Source organism: Bos grunniens, chromosome 17 (genome assembly GCF_055505025.1).
Source record: "Bos grunniens cultivar Pamir isolate PY7600 chromosome 17, Bosgru_T2T1.0, whole genome shotgun sequence".
Classification (NCBI taxonomy): Eukaryota; Metazoa; Chordata; class Mammalia; order Artiodactyla; family Bovidae; genus Bos; species Bos grunniens.
Window position 1 is genome coordinate 44,521,373 of NC_141181.1, and position 16,096 is coordinate 44,537,468.

At 41.5% G+C, this 16,096-nt stretch overlaps 2 protein-coding genes across 8 annotated transcripts in view; one reads left to right on the forward strand and one right to left on the reverse strand.

Moving 5' to 3' along the window:
- Positions 1-1,389, reverse strand: part of ZNF891 (zinc finger protein 891) — a 35,583-nt gene extending 34,194 nt beyond the window's left edge. Inside the window, exon 1 of one of the 5 annotated variants that reach the window (XR_015144387.1) lies at positions 1,171-1,389. The gene's annotated coding sequence lies outside the window, so the exon portion shown is untranslated. Of the gene's footprint in view, positions 1-1,134 lie in introns of all 5 variants that reach the window. The other 4 variants (XR_015144388.1, XR_015144389.1, XM_086347094.1 and 1 more) reach the window with 4 other exon arrangements.
- Positions 1,390-15,559, forward strand: ZNF10 (zinc finger protein 10). Of its 3 annotated transcripts, XM_086347092.1 has the most exons (5): positions 1,390-1,602; positions 4,487-4,576; positions 6,211-6,337; positions 6,604-6,699; positions 11,585-15,559. In XM_086347092.1, the coding sequence occupies exons 2-5, from the start codon at positions 4,544-4,546 to the stop codon at positions 13,042-13,044; spliced, it is 1,716 nt and encodes a 571-aa protein (XP_086203218.1). In that variant the 5' UTR covers positions 1,390-1,602; positions 4,487-4,543; the 3' UTR covers positions 13,045-15,559. The 3 variants fall into 3 exon arrangements, with proteins under 3 accessions (XP_086203218.1, XP_086203219.1, XP_086203217.1); XM_086347093.1 differs by lacking the exon at positions 4,487-4,576 and having other exon boundaries at positions 1,444-1,602; XM_086347091.1 differs by lacking the exon at positions 1,390-1,602 and having other exon boundaries at positions 1,629-4,576.
- The last annotated feature ends 537 nt before the right edge of the window (positions 15,560-16,096 follow it).

Below are 16,096 nucleotides of genomic sequence, written 5' to 3' on the forward strand. Positions count from 1 at the left end.
AGTGAAAGTGTTAGTCGCTCGGTCCTGTCCCACTCTTTGCAACCCCATGGACTGTAGCCTGCTAGGTTCCTCTGTCCATGGAATTCTCCAGGCAAGAATATTGGAGTGTGTTGCCATTCCCTTCTCCAGGGGATCTTCCCGACACAGGAATTGAACCTGGGTCTCCTGCATTGCAGGCAGATTCTTTACCATCTGAGCCACCAAGGACCAAACAAAAATCCTCAGCACATCAAATGGCCTATCAACAGAATCTTTTCCTGATTTAGGAATGAGAGCCTTCCCAGCACAGTGGACTAAATTGGTCATGCAGACTTCCCCAATGATCCAGTGATGAAGACTCTGCATTTCCACTTTAGGGGGCACAGGTTCTATCTCTGGTGTAGAAACTAAGATTCCACATGCCACGACATAGTAAAAAAAAAAAAAAAAATTTTCATGAAATGTTATGACCAAGAGGAGGCACTGTGTTACAAGAATGTCATTTGCCATATCAGCAAAGAATGCTGCAGCCTTCAGGTGATCTGGCCACTGCAGATCAGCACCCTGAAGGGATTCAGGATGGAGAAACATAGGATACTGTCCCTGGAGAGTGAAAATCCTTATCAGAGGAATGCTTTCAATAAGCCCAGACTCTTACATCTCCCCATACATAGAAATGTGCTAAAAAAATTAACTTGATGTTTGGTTTTCTTTAACGTAATTTTGTTTTATGTTCTAACTACCTGGCTTTTGTCGCAAATCTCCTGTATATCCTGGCTCCCCCCTTACCTCTTGGGAAGGTTCCTCAAAGCTGAGAGGCTGCTCCCTGGCTTAATTGCTCAACAATACACCCCCTAAAAAAAACATAATTCTCAACTTTTAGGTTATGCTTTTCTTTTTTTTTTTTCAACTGACAGGTGTTAAGACAGACTGAAAAAAAGCACCAGAATAAAGTAAGAAGTACAAGCTGGACACCTCTGCTCCTCTCACTCACGGAAGAAAGTCAGACTCTTCCCCAGCGCCTGGCGCTGCTCACCCCAAAACACCCACCCCGAGCCTGAGTCCGTCCCAGGAAACCCGGGCCGCAAGAACGCCGCCCCCTACCCACGGCCGACAGCCTGGAAAACCCGCCAGCCCCTTGTCCCCTCTCCCTACCGCATCTCCTTGACGTCCGTGAGCCTACGCGCTCACCTGTCCTCAGGGTTCACGGCCCTCGGGTCGGAACCACCAGGCCGCGGTGAAAAGGAAGCAGCGAGCACGAGGTGCAGGTAGCCGAACCTATGCTCTCAACCGAGAACAGCAGGGCAGAGGCGCGCGCTCGCCTGGCCGCGGAGCCAGGGCCAGGACTACATTTACCAGGAGCCCCCGCGCCACCCTGCGGAGCGTCTCTGGGTTTTGCGTTCGGATAACGCTTCTCGGCTGGTCGTGAGTGGACGTGGAGCGCGTGCGCGAGGGATTGAGGCGCGGCGTGGGCTGCTGGGGCTGGAGCAGAAGGCCGGGCGGGGCCCACGCTGCAGCCGCCTGTCCTGTGGACCCGCGAGGCGCGAGAGTCCGGCTGTGGGCTAGCTCGCCGAGCCGCTGCCTTTGTGACGGTTATTTTGCGCCTGCAGGTGCCGATCATAGGTATGCACGGGAGGGCTGGACGTGGTTTGCTTCCTAGCGGACCGGGCACCGCTGTTTGCTCACCTCTTCCCTGAGGTGGACGATCGTTTCACCAACAAGGGTTCTTCCCTATGGTCTTCCTGGGCTGAGCTATCCCCGGAGCCCCTTGGATTCGCGCGGTCGTGCTGGTGGGATTGGACCCTGATGCCCGCTGCGCCGGACGGTGCTGGGGAGTCCGAGCCACATAGTCTCACCCATGAGAAATAAGGATTCTTCTGTTCCTGTTTCCTTTTTCTTCCCAACTGAGGCCAGAGGTTTAAATTTTTGCATCTGGCCTTTCCAGCGTCTGCTAAACGTGATCTGATCATGCTCTTTTTTTGTTAGAGCAGGAAATGTCTTAACTGTGAATGTGTTAACGTTCATAAAAGAAATCCAACGTGGTTATACTGGTTTTGAAATATATATATATATATACACGACCGTATTCTAGTCGTGGATACTGTAAAAGTTATATGCTCCAAGCGTTGATAAAATAAGTTTCATTTAATAAGTTTTGTGGCAAAAAGAGCTGGACCGATTTCTATTTCTTACTCTGAAATATTCATTTAAAAACTTTTTACGTATTGAAATCATTTTATCATTTATCTTCTTCAGAATTGCGTGTCATATTAGTATTTTCAGTGTTTAAAATAGAACAAGTTTGTGTTGGTCTTTAAAAAAAAACAAAAACAAAAAAACTGCATCTCTAGCTCCTTCGGTGGTGGTTGCTGCTGCTGCTGCTGCTGCTAAGTCGCTTCAGTTGTGTCCGACTCTGTGCGACCCCATAGATGGCAGCCCACCAGGCTCCCGCGTCCCTGGGATTCTCAAGGCAAAAACACTGGAGTGGGTTGCCATGTCCTTCTCCGGTGCATGAGAGTGAAAAGTGAAGTCGCTCAGTCGTGTCCGACTCTTCGCGACACCATGGACTGCAGCCTACCAGGCTCCTCCGTCCATGGAGTTTCCAGGCAAGAGTACTGGAGTGGGTTGCCATCGCCTTCTCCTCAGTTGTTGAGTTTTCTCTTTTTGTTGTTTGAATCAAATAGTTTAACTAGAAGTGTGTATGTGTTTAAACTAGCTTTATTTTTCAGACTCATCTCATAATTATATTTTTTGTTTTCTCTTGACACTAGAGCACTTAAAGCAATCAAATTTGTACATAATCTAACATCTGGTATGAATGTCAAAGAAGAGGTTGGCATTTCTCAAGAGGCTGACAAAAAGATTGACATCAAAATTATATAGATCTCACCCAAAGTATATGGAGAAGGTGACAAATATAAGTTCTATCTATACTTCATATACAGAATATACTGTTAAAGAAAAAAAAAAGAAGAGGGAAGACAGATTGTCATCCGGAATGTGTGTGTATGCTCAGTCATGTTGTACTCTTTGTAGCCTGCCAGGCTCCTCTGTCCATGGAATTTTCCAGGCAAGAATACTGGAGTGGGTTGCTACTTCCTACTCCAGGGGATTTTCTGACCCAGGGATCAAACCCACATCTCTTATGTCTCCTGCATTGGCAGGCTAATTCATTACCCCTTCGCCACCTAAGAAAGCCCATCCAGAATGCTAGCTAAAAAAGTGTTAGTCACATTAGGGATGTTGACTAAAGTTAACTGTCTACTAGGATGGTATATAATTTAAAAGATGGTATAACAAGTGTTGGCAAGCATGTGGGGAAGTTGCATCCCTTGTATGTTGCTTGTGTGAAAGTAAAATGATGTAGTCACTATGGAAAACAGATCAGTGAGTTCTCAAAAAGCTGAACATAAAGTTACCATATAAGCCAGCAATTCCACTCTTAGGTATAATCATCAGCAGATGAATGAATAAAATGTGGTGGATCTATTCAGAGGAGTATTATTTAGCCATTAAAAAGAGAAATGCTGGTTCAGGCTACAACTTGTATGAACCAAAATGTCAACTTGAAAAAATACACAACATGAAAGTTGTGAGTTAAGCTTTATTTGGGGCAAAACGAAGACTGGAGCCCAGGAGACAACATCTGAGATCCAAAGAGGCAGGGGAGAAAGTCAGTATATTTGTGATTTTGGTGAAGGGGGAATGCATACAATCAAGTACATATACTCCCAAAGGTTTCTGCTAGTCTGGTGAAGCTTTTGCTTGTCACGAGGAACAATCATCAACATGAAGGATTTCAGTGCTTTCTAGATATGAAGAGAAACAAGAATTGGGCTCCTTAAATCTGCTCCTGAAAAATATCTAACTGAAGATGTATCCTGTCAGTTTTTGCCCCCACCGAGCACAGAGTACCTCATTTCTGCTCTCCACCCTGAACTCCTTTCAGGGAGTGTTGAAGGTTAGCAGCTGCAGCAGCAGATGACTTAGTCCTTATAGAGGTAGATGACAAGTGCCAATTTGTAGTTGACAAAAATATTACACTGAACGAAATAAACCAGACACAGACATATGATTTGAATCAACTATAGTATGATTTCCTTTTAACCTATAAGGGAAAAAAATCTGAAAAAGAATATGTGTGTGTGCATATAACTAAGTCACTTTGCTATACGTTTGGAACTACCACAACATAGAAAATCAGCTATACTTGAATAGTAAAAGAGATTTTTTTTAAAAAGAGAGAGGATTCAATATAGTATTAGAACCATTCAATTCCAGATAAAACTTAACACAGAAATCTAGAGATTGTGGAGGGGAGGCAGTCTTTGGAGCTCTTTTCTTCCTACTCCTGGGGATTTCAGTCTCTGTGCATGTATTTCTGGAACAGTCTGATGTCGTCTATGTGGGTGTGTAGGTACATGCAGCTGGTCTGAGGGAATCTAGGCTCATGATTAACAAGCCCCTGATCACAGCACCTCTCCTCAAGTTTCTTCCTTTCCCACAGCTTCACTTGCTCGATATCTCCTGCTTCTCAGGAAGTTCTGTCAGGAACAAGGAGGGCATGGAGGCTGAGTTGCTAACTGTCCGGTCCCACGTAAGTTGGGCTGCCTTCATTCTTTTTTGTTTTCCAACTGGGAATCCATTTTTGGTTAAGGGTTCTTAAGGGATCCATATGTCAGACACTTCCCCCTGAAGACTGGCACTATTTTGTTTGCTTTATTTATAGTTGTTTTATTTCCTTTCATATCAAAGAAACACAGCTTGAACAGAAATGTGTGGCTTATCAAGGATTCTGATGAGATGCTGTTTGTCCATAGTGAGGAACTGAGCACACAGCAAGCTTTCTCCCTCAAAGATGATGACAGAACTGGGGATACTGGTGCCTTTTTGAGGGATTCTCTGGTCCCTGGTGGTCTTGGGTGTGGGGCTGGCTTGTTAGTTCCTGGCTGGGGACTGCCTGTTTGGAGGACCTTGGGGATACGTTGTGTAATTATCCAGGAGTAACTAAAATGAAGACAGGAAGAGCCTGGGGGAGGGTGGGTCCTCTGGGGACAGAGTGACTGGGTGGGGAACCCTTCTTCAGCCTCTCTCAGCTTCTCTCCTAGATGACCCCCTCATGCTTCATGTGTATTGAAAACCCTACCAGAGAACATAGCCTTTGCTTTGGGCTGTCCTACATATTTTGAAGGACTTAAGAAAAGTAATCTACAGTATTTATCTAGATATTCCCTTTTTTTTTTTTTCTTTATTTGGCTACGCCACATGGCATGTGGGATCTTAGTTCCCTGACTAGGGATGGAACCCACACCCTATGCATTGTAAGCCCAGGGTCTTAATCACTGGACCGTCAGGGAAGTCCCCAAATATTTGCTCTTTGTCTTTCTTATCTGTCATTCTTTAGATGTAAAGTTTCTCTCTTGAATTATTTTCCTTGCCTGAAGAATTCCCTTTAGCATACGTTTAGAGCTGGTCTGCTGGTAACAAATCCTGTTTAACTTTATTTGAGAATGTATTTTTCATCATTCCTGAAAGATATTTTCACCTAGTATTGAAATTCTTGCATGACAGTTCATTTCTTTCAACATTAAAAAAGCCCACTATTCTACTATCTTTTTATCTTCACAGATCTTTGATGAAAAACACCCAATCATTCAAATGGGTTTTTTTACTTCTATGTGTCATCTACAGTTCTTTTTGATGTGGCTAATAAAAACCTTGCTTCTGTATCTGTTATTTTGTTACTATAAAATATAAGCTCTTCTCCATTTTTTAGTGCCTACCAATGTTTAAGAAAATTGTTTTAGAAATTATTTGAGGTCATGAAACATGGCTACATTCATCTCTTAAGTGTTAATTTGTACTTGAATTGAAGACTGTTTTTCCCTTCTTTTCCTGCCTTGTATTAGGTTCTAATTATTTCACATACGTGTAGATTAACTGATTCTCCTTGCTTTAGCTGTTTACGACTTACTTGATTTAAATGAGAGTGTTTCTGACAGTTTCTTAACCTAAAGTGTAACATGAAGCTGGTTTCTAGACAGTGCATACTTAATACCATTCCTTTTAGGGCTTGTCCAGAAGTCGACATAAATACTACTCATTCCTAGAATACATTATGTTCTATTCTCTTTCCCTACCCAAGGGCTATCTGCCTAGTCTTCTTGTTAATATTTGGGAAAGTGGGGGAGCAGAGATACACATCAGGCTCAAATTTGCTTCATGTTGTAGACACTGGTGACCTTCAAGGATATACTTGTGAACTTCACCAGGGAAGAGTGGAAACTGCTGGACACTGCTCAGCAGATCATGTACAAAGATGTGATGCTGGAAAACTACAGAAACCTGGTGTCTTTAGGTGAGACCGACCTCTCTTTGTGTGGTGGGTAGGGAATTGTTTTGATTTGTTAAATTTTAAGAAATTGTATATTTTATATATAATTATATGTTGTATATTTTAAGAAGTGTATATTTTGCTGCCTCTGTAGCCCTACCTTGTCTATTCTTCAGAGCCCCCACAGGACTGTTGAAGGGTCAGGAGTTGGGCTTGAACTGGGATGTTTCTTTGTATCTAGGCTGGAGCTCCTAACCTTTGCCCAGTACTTTATCTTTCACTGTAAACAGGGCATCAGCTTCCCAAACCAGATGTGATCCTGCGGTTGGAGAAGGGGGAGGAGCCGTGGCTGGTGGAGAGAGAGATTCACCAAGAGACCCAACCAGGTAAGGACCAAATCCCCTGCTCAGAGAAGGAATCGCTGGTCACTAGTTTTCCACATTTCAAAGACAAAGACTGAGTTTATTTACCTTCTGTTTCCCCATTGCTCGGCTGCCTTCTTCAGTCTTGTCACACTTCAATTTGCATTCATGAAAATTATCTTTCTGTGGATGTGCTTGGCTCCAGCCCTGTTCATAGTGCTTTCTTGATTCTTACCACTAGCTCTAGCGTGTGCACCCTCTTGTTTATCATAGAATTACTTCTCATCTTTGACTGTCCTTTCCGTATCTTGTGTCCCTTCCCATAGCATTCATTCTGCTGCTTTGTGTAAGCTCTGCTCTGGGACCTCATCACCCGCTCCTGCTCTGGGTTTGTTTTCTGCCAGGTAGAAGACTGCTACAAACAACTCACCAGTCCTTGTTGACGTAACTCTCCTTCCTTCCCAGAATTGCTGCTCTCAAAAACACCTATTTTCTCACTGTCCTCTAGCTTTATTTAATGTTCTTTTTCAATTTACTCCTATTCATTTTAATCTTCACATCTCCAATTTTCAGATTGTTATGAGGATTCCTAGCATCATTCCTTTTCCCAACTTCCCTGTGTAGAGCAGATCAGCCTTCTGGGCTAAGAAATAGAAGGCAGTCCTCCATCTTCCTCCTCCTCTGTTCCCACTGAGTGATCATTTCCCTTACCTCTGTTTCTAAGCTCAGTGCCCTGACATCTTTCTCCTCAGGCCAGCCATCCTGGTCTGGATCATGCTGCCAATGGCCAACTTCACATGGGGCAGAGAAGCCAGGACACGTGCCAGTGACCCCTGTACCCTTGTGGGCACCATGGCCCCCCAGGCCCAGTGCAGTCCAGGCATGCTGTAACCCTCCACAGCCATTTCCCTCTGACACATCCACACATACCAGGCATTCCCTGCATTTCAGGCTTCCCGTGTGGTGTAACCAGAGTCTCAGTCATCCTAGAAGTTTCACCTCCTGTTCTTTGTGAAATCTTTTGGCTTGTTAAGTACAGGTTCCTTAAGGTTTTCTGAGCTTTCATTTTGTTTATACCTTTTAAAAAATTATTTATTTATTTTTGGCTGTGCTGGGTCTTTGTTGCTGTGTTGGCACTAGTTGCAGCTAGTGGGGCTGTTCTCTAGTTGTGGTTCACGGGCATCTCATTGCAGTGACTTCTCGTTGTAGAGCATGGGCTTCAGGGCGCACAGGCTTCAGTAGTTGTGATGCATGGGCTTAGTTGCCCATGGCATCTAGCATCCTCCCAGACGAAAATTGGACCCATGTCTCCTGCACTGGCAGGCAGATTCTTATCCACTGTGCCACTAGGGAAATCCTGTTTCTACTCTTAAATGTCATAAATTGTTTCAGACCTTTTTACACTGGGCCTTGTAGATGACTGTATCAAATACCTGTCTCAGGGAAGGTCTCTTAGACACTGGAAAGTACTTGATCCCTCAGCTGCTTTGGAGCCATAGCAGGAAAAACTGTTCTCCGTTTCTCTTTTTTCCCTATTTTTTCCTGTCTGTATTTTTTCCATTCCTGTGTTGAGTTTAGCAAGCTTTCCTGGATGTCTATCTGTTGACAAGTATCCAAAAATAACTGTATAACCAACAGTTTACATTTTGGTGGAAAATTTATTGTCAAAGAAATACTAAAGTTCCATATATGTGCTTAATCACCTGGAATTTGAGGGAATCTACAAGCCATGGGAACTTCATTATTAAAATGAAAAGTATTATGGGTGATGGCTTTAAAAACTCAAATGAGTTCATTAATGGGTGCTACAGATTTTGAAGATAACTCACGTGGGTTATCTCCCATGTTACAGAATACATGGAATATTTTTAGGACTTTAAATACATTTGTATTTTCTGTTGCTTTACTCAGACTTGTCTGTCCATACCCAGCTCCACCCCCCATCATATGTGTTCATTTTAGAATTTTCCAGCTGGCATTTGTAGTTTGAAAAACTTATCCATGGGATTTTGATGCATGAAGTAGAGGAGAGGAAAAAGATGGCATGTGCCTATCAAAACTCATCAGGGTAGAGGTATTTGTAAGTGTTGAGTTCAGTTCAGTCATTCAGTCGTGTCTGACTCTTTGCGACCCCATGAATCGCAGAACGCCAGGCCTCCCTGTCCATCACCAACTCTCAGAGTTCACTCAAACTCACATCAATCAAGTCAGTGATGCCATCCAGCCATCTCATCCTCTGTCGTCCCCTTTTCCTCCTGCTCCCAATCCCTCCCAGCATCAGAGTCTTTTCCAATGAGTCAACTCTTTGCATGAAGTGGCCAAAGTACTGGAGTTTCAGCTTTAGCATCAGTCCTTCCAAAGAAATCCCAGGGCTGATCTCCTTCAGAATGGACTGGTTGGATCTCCTTGCAGTCCAAGGGACTCTGAAGAGTCTTCCCCAACACCACAGTTCAAAAACATCAATTCTTCGGCGCTCAGCTTTCTTCACAGTCCAACTCAGTGGACTCTGTTGCTGTTTATTGTTTAGTTGCTAGTCATGTCCAGCTCTTTTGCAACCTGATGGACTATAGCCTGCCAGACTCCTCTGTCCATGGGATTTTCCAGGCAAAAAGATTGGAGTGAGTTGCCACTTTCTTCTCCAGGTGGATCTTCCTGACCTGGGCTCAAACCCACATTTCCTGCATTGGCAGGTGGATTCTTAACCACTGAGCCACAGGGAAGCCCAATGAACTCTGTTGTTAAGCCTTTAAAAGGAAGTAAATAACTGCACTTTTCTATAACATGGATGAACTTTGAGGACAGTCTGCTGGGTGAAATAAATCAGTCACAAAAGAACAAATAGTGTATCATTCCACATATATAAGGCACTTGAAGTAGCCAAAATCATAAAGACACAAAATATACTGGTAATTGCTGAGCACTGGGTTGAGAGGAGATTGTAGCATTATTGTTTAACAGTATAGAGTTTCCATTTTACAAGATGAAAACAGCTGGTGGTGATGGCTGCACAAAAATGTGAAGATACTTAATACTTGAATCATGCACTTAAAAATGGTTAAGATGGTGCATTTAAAAAAATTTTTAATTGAAGGATAATTGCTTTACAGAATTTTGTGGTTTTCTCTCATACATCGACAAGAATCAGCCATAGGTACATTTTATGTTATGTTATATGTATATATATATTATTATATATATATATATACACATTTTATGTTATATGTTATATATATATATATTATATATATATACATTTTATGTTATATGTTATATGTATATATATTATATATATAATATATATATAACATATATTATATGTTGTATTTTTTAAATCACAATTAAAAAAAAAAGAGAAATCAGAGTGGGGAAGAAACAAATGACTAACAAAGTTGTGAATGAAAATTAGGACTGGGAATGGGGATTGGGTTGTATAAAGAAGGCAGTTAGGAGCCTGGCACAGGGATTATTTGCCAGGTGTCTTAGTTTCCTGTGGCAACTAAAACTAGTTCCACAAATCAGGTGGCTTAAATCAACACATTTATTTTCTCACAGTTCTAGAGGTCTGAAGCCAAGGTGTGGGCAGGGCTGTGTGCCTTCTGAGGCTTCAGGGGAGGATCCTTCCTGCCTCTCCTAACTTTGGTGCCCCAGGTGCCCTTTGGCTTATAGACACATCACCTCCATCTTCACATGGTCAGCTCCCCTGTGTGTCTGTCTCTGTATCTCCTCTCCTTTCCTTGTAAGGACTCCAGTCAGATGGGATCAGGGTCCTCCTACTCCAGTAATACTTCATCTTAACTAATTACATTTGCAATGATCCTGTTTCCAGATAAGATCATAACCTGTAATGTTGGGGGTTAAGACTTCAACATATCTTCTTTGGGGAACACAATTCACCCCGTATGTCAGGTAAGAATACATATTGCCCCACTTATATAGGAAGAGGTGATATTGGGTAAATTGTGGCTTTTTTTCTAGATTTCAGAAACAAACATTTTTGCCAAAAGGCATTGAGAAACAAATACAGGCTCTGAACCGGGGAAAGTAAGTTGCAGTAGTATGCATGTGTATAAGCAGAAGGGTGAAAAGCCCAGGAGAATGTGAATTAGGGTTCAGGTTCTGAGTTAATATCCTGTGTTAGTCCTGTCAATTTTAATAAAGTCTTCATGTCTCAGAACAAAGGAATCAAAGCAGAAGGCAGGAATGATGACAGCAGTGAGCATTACAAACTGTACTGCTTTGGTGATGAACTCCCACCTTATATGATACTTAGGATAACCTTATAGGTCCTTAGATGACAGATAAGCAATATGATTTTTGAAAAGTTTAGCACTTTGTCTAAATTCACCGCTAGTAGTGGCAAAGCTTAGGTTAGAAGCCATATCTGGGTAACTTAGGTGCAGTTGCTCTTCCAGCCTATTACACAGCCTTTCTGAAAGGTTCACTATGTCAGACACCTGGAATTATTCTGCACTGCTTTGGTGATATACATAAGAACCATTTCCTGATACAGAGCTGTGTTCATGGTTTAGGAATGTGAAGAATTCATGTCAGAGGAGGGCCTGGCAGCAAGTAGACCCATTAGGCTCTTATATCATCATTAGTTGAATTAGGTAATGGCAGCAGCCCCTTCTGTGGGTTTCCTAAACTGCCACCCCAGCACTGAATATCTTGATCCCACATGTCACAGCTAATCCTGTGGTTTCTCTTACTCTCTTTGCTCCTTTTATATGCATATTATAGCCCATCACATTTCCTGTCAATGAGTCTTCTATCCCTTTTTCTCTATCACAGTTACAAAACCATATTTGAAAGCAACATTACAGGACTTAACATACTTTTTTCTACATCCATCCTACCATTCTGACCTTAATACTTCTTTTAGTTATAGAAGCTTTTCCATTTCTTTCAGATTTGGAAACTTCAGTTGAAATTAAATCAACTTCCCATAAGAGCATTTCTAATGATAAATACTCCTGTGATGTTAAAATGGAAAGAATGCCAAAGAGTGATCTCTGGTATTTGTCACTGGAAGAAGTCTGGACTTGTGGCGGTCAGTTGGACAGGCCCCAGGACAGCCAGGAGAGACATCTGAGGCAAGTGGCATTCACCCAAAAGAAAGTACTTCCTCAGGAGAGAGTATGTGAAAATGGGAAGTACAGGGGAAACTGTTTTCTGCACTCTCAACTAGTACTGCAAGAGTATTTCTGTAAACATGACTCAAATCCTAAAGGTTTGAAACACAATTTGGTTTTCAGTGGCCATCAGGAAAGCTGTGCAAGCAACGGTAATGAATCCAGTCAAACTTTCTGTCAGAACATCCGCCTTATTCAATTTGCAAGAACTCAAGCAAGAGATAAATCATACAGATGCCCTGATAACAATTCTCTTACTCATGGTACATCCCTTGGTATATCAAAGGGTGCGCATAGAGAAAAACCCTATGAATGTAAGGAATGTGGAAAATTCTTCAGCTGGCGTTCTAATCTTACCAGGCACCGTCTTATTCATACTGGAGAAAAACCTTATGAATGTAAGGAATGTGGAAAATCTTTCAGCCGAAGTTCTCACCTCATAGGACATCAAAAGACTCATACTGGTGAAGAACCCTATGAGTGTAAAGAATGTGGAAAATCCTTCAGCTGGTTCTCTCACCTCGTTACCCATCAGAGAACTCATACAGGAGACAAACTGTACACATGTAATCAGTGTGGAAAGTCTTTTGTTCACAGCTCTAGGCTTATTAGGCACCAGAGAACTCACACTGGAGAGAAACCCTATGAATGTCCTGAATGTGGGAAATCTTTCAGACAGAGCACACATCTCATTCTGCATCAGAGAACTCATGTTAGAGTGAGGCCCTATGAATGCAGTGAATGTGGGAAGTCTTATAGCCAGAGATCTCACCTTGTTGTCCATCACAGAACTCACACTGGGCTGAAACCCTTTGAGTGTAAAGACTGTGGAAAATGCTTCAGTCGAAGCTCTCACCTTTTCTCACATCAGAGAACCCATACTGGGGAGAAGCCATACGAATGCCATGACTGTGGAAAATCCTTCAGCCAGAGTTCTGCCCTCATTGTGCACCAGAGAATTCATACTGGAGAGAAACCATATGAGTGTTGTCAGTGTGGGAAAGCCTTCATTAGAAAGAATGACCTTATTAAGCATCAGAGGGTTCATGTTGGAGATGAGACCTATAAATGTAATCAGTGTGGAATCATCTTCAGCCAGAACTCTCCACTTATAGTGTATCAAATAGCTCATACTGGAGAGCAGTTCTTAACATGTAATCAGTGTGGGACAGCACTTGTTAATACCCCTAATGTTATTAGATACCAGACAAATATTATTAGGGAAAATGCATATTAAGGCCATAAAGATGGACTACTTCCCAAAGAGCAATAACTTTATTTAGCACTTGAGAGCTCCTTTTGGAGAGAAGTTGCTTTCAGTCTTGTTCCTACACTTTTGTGCATTAGAGAATTGGTCCTGGAGGAGGAAAAACACAAAAATTTTACCTTAGTACGTCAGATTGTCTTGTTTTTCTGAATTCCTACAAAAGTAATTGGTCTGGGAGCATTCATGGACAAACCTTAAATGCTGAAATCTGAGAAGGAACCATTAGGTAAGTGAGTTGTTGATAAATGATCCAGCTTTGTTTGCTGTAAAACAATGAGAGCGCTACCTCAAAAAGACAAATGAAAGCTGTTGCTGAGGAAAATAAAAAATGGGTGTAGTTATGGTAACAGACAATAGAAAATTATATTCCAGTGAGTTAATATCCATTTTTCATGTGATCATCCCTTTCTCCTGGGACACTTTGTAGTGTTCAGTTAGTTTTATGCATCTGGTATAAACCACACTTTGGCTAGCAGCAGGGAAGATCTTATCATGAAAAATGGTGAAGGAAGTACACGTTTACTACCAGTACTACCCAGGTTAGATATATTTGCATGTGGGCAAGAACTGAAAACATGTATATGGATAAATGAACAAAATTGAGTTGTTAGATAATGGAGTTATGAATAAGTTTTATAGTCTAGCCAGTGCCACTGTAACAATTTAAAGATTGAAGACACTTTTAGATATTAAAAAAGGATATTGGTTTCTCTATTCCACTATTAGTGAAGCTTGAGAACCTCCTGCTAGCAAACTTTCCCATCATTTCTAAGTTGTTTGGAGTCATAAAGTTGTACTCCTTGGGACAAGCTGCCAAAGGCTCCTGGGAGCTTAAACACAATGCTTCTCTGGATGTTGGGACCTAAAAGAGTGGCAAATTTGGGCACACTAGAAAGGGTCTCCATTTGATCCAGAGCGGGTGCCTGGGCAATACCTAGCACAAGTATGCTCTTAAACAGTGCTGCCCAAGGCGACTCTTCTTCCAAAGTAGTCTCGTATCTTTACAAAGAAAGCAGTGGTCAAAAGTGTATATTTGAGCTGGACTCCCAAGTTGAAATCCCACCTCTGTCCATCACTTGCTGTGTAACCTTGGGCATGCTGCTTGTCCTCTCTCTGCCTGAATTACAGATGTCCTCCTCTGCAGATTAGGGATGACATCACTTACCTCATGGAATTGTGGTGAGTAGTAAACGAGTAACATACAAACAGTGCAGAATATGCCTGACATGTATGAAGTGCTTCATTACATTAGCTGTGATTATTAATATTACTTTATTGTCCCACTAAAGTGTCTGTCATTTACTTTAAACTGACTCAATTGCTGGCAAGAACTGGCTGAGTTCCCATTTCCCTTCCAGTCACACATATCTTCCCTTTTACCCACATTAGAACTTATCACCCAAGGAATCACTCACCCTCAGTGGGTGTTTGGATATATTTATGAGGATCAGTAAACAACTTTTAATCTTGTGTGCAAAAGCAACCTCTTTTATACAGAGGTTTTCCCTTCAAGGGAGAGGATCCTAGTCTTCATATTTTCTGTTAAGTCCATGACCCAAAAAAGATTTAGAAAGAGAATCTGTTTTAATTCTCTTTCATTCTGGCTCTTTGTGTGTGTGTGTGTGTGTGTGTGTGTGTGTGTGTGTAGGGGGCCGAGGTGGGAGAAGGGGCTGATCATCATTTGCCATTTTCTAGCAAATGATACATATTGGTACATATAGTAGATGCTCAGTGATTGCTGAATGATATACTATTGAGAACAACAGGACGACGCCCTTGCTTTCTCTCCCAGGACAAATCTAGAAATGCTCCTTAGATTTGAGAGACCTGAGACCTGCATAAGTGAGAGGTCACAGCTCATTCCTCCTGGTGCAGTTGAGGAGAAGTGAGTTGGCCCAGGCCTCACATTTTGAGAACCTCCTGGCACCTCAGTTATGGCTGAGTAACTCCTCAGTGATTACACACCATTCATGTGTTTATTGTAGTCCTACCAGAAATGGTTTTGATTGCAAGCAGTAGTTCTTTGTGGGTGTAAGAGAGGAGCCCCTCAGCTGTGCCTCTTAGAATTTCTGATAACCCATGACTCAATTTTCTTGAACTGTGTAGTGGAGATACTCCTGGTATCTACCTCTGAAGGTAGTTGTGTGGATTAAGTGAAATAATGTGTAAAGTACTTGAAGCAGTGCCTGGCACATAGGAAGTACTGTACGTGTTTAGCTATTAATAATAATAATGTTACTATTATTAACACCCTAAGGAATGTACGTCTGTAGATGATCACTGAAGCATTACTTTTAATAATGTAAAATTTGCAATATTGAAAATGGATAATAGAAAAGTTGTTATTTATAGACATTAAAGTTTCACAAACAGAAAGCTTGATAACATGAAAAATGTTGTGATGTTATGAAAAAAGCATGATAAATAATTGTCAATATAGAGTAAGCTCAGATATGTAAAATAAATTAACTTCAAACAACTGAAATGAATCTCACTCAAAACTTTCAGGAGATTTGTCAAAAGATAATAGCAGTTAACCTACATATTGGGAGAATTGGTGTTTGCTTTTCTCTTTTTTTGATACTTTTCTTTCCAAAGTCTCTTCAAAGAATATATATTCCTTTTTAGGATCGGGAAAACAGTCTCTTCAGTGATGGAATGTTTTTTCTTCAAAAGTTCTTATGTACAAATAGTCTACTGGAACTTTTAAAACGGGGAATTGGCAATGTTGCAGGATACTAGATCAATATACAAAAATTGATTTGTATAAGCAGTGAACAGTTTGTAAATGAAATACCATCCTATTTGCAATGATACAAAAATGAAATATTTAGGTATATTTAATGAATGGAGCAAGATCTATACAATGAAAGTATAAAACATTGCTGAAAGACATTCAGGAACACAGAAAACACGTAATAAACACATTATAAGTGGAAAAATACACTGTGGTCAAGGATGGAAAAACTCAATATAGTAGGAGAGTAATTCTCCCCAGACTGATCTTTAAGTTCAGAGGCAT

Bases quoted from the DNA above. Each gene is read 5' to 3' on its own strand.
- ZNF10 (XM_086347091.1), top strand. From the start codon at position 4,430: ATGATTAACAAGCCCCTGATCACAGCACCTCTCCTCAAGTTTCTTCCT. The intron at 4,577-6,210 runs GTAAGTTGGGCT...TTCATGTTGTAG, and splicing joins TGCTAACTGTCCGGTCCCAC to ACACTGGTGACCTTCAAGGA. The intron at 6,700-11,584 runs GTAAGGACCAAA...CATTTCTTTCAG, and splicing joins TCACCAAGAGACCCAACCAG to ATTTGGAAACTTCAGTTGAA.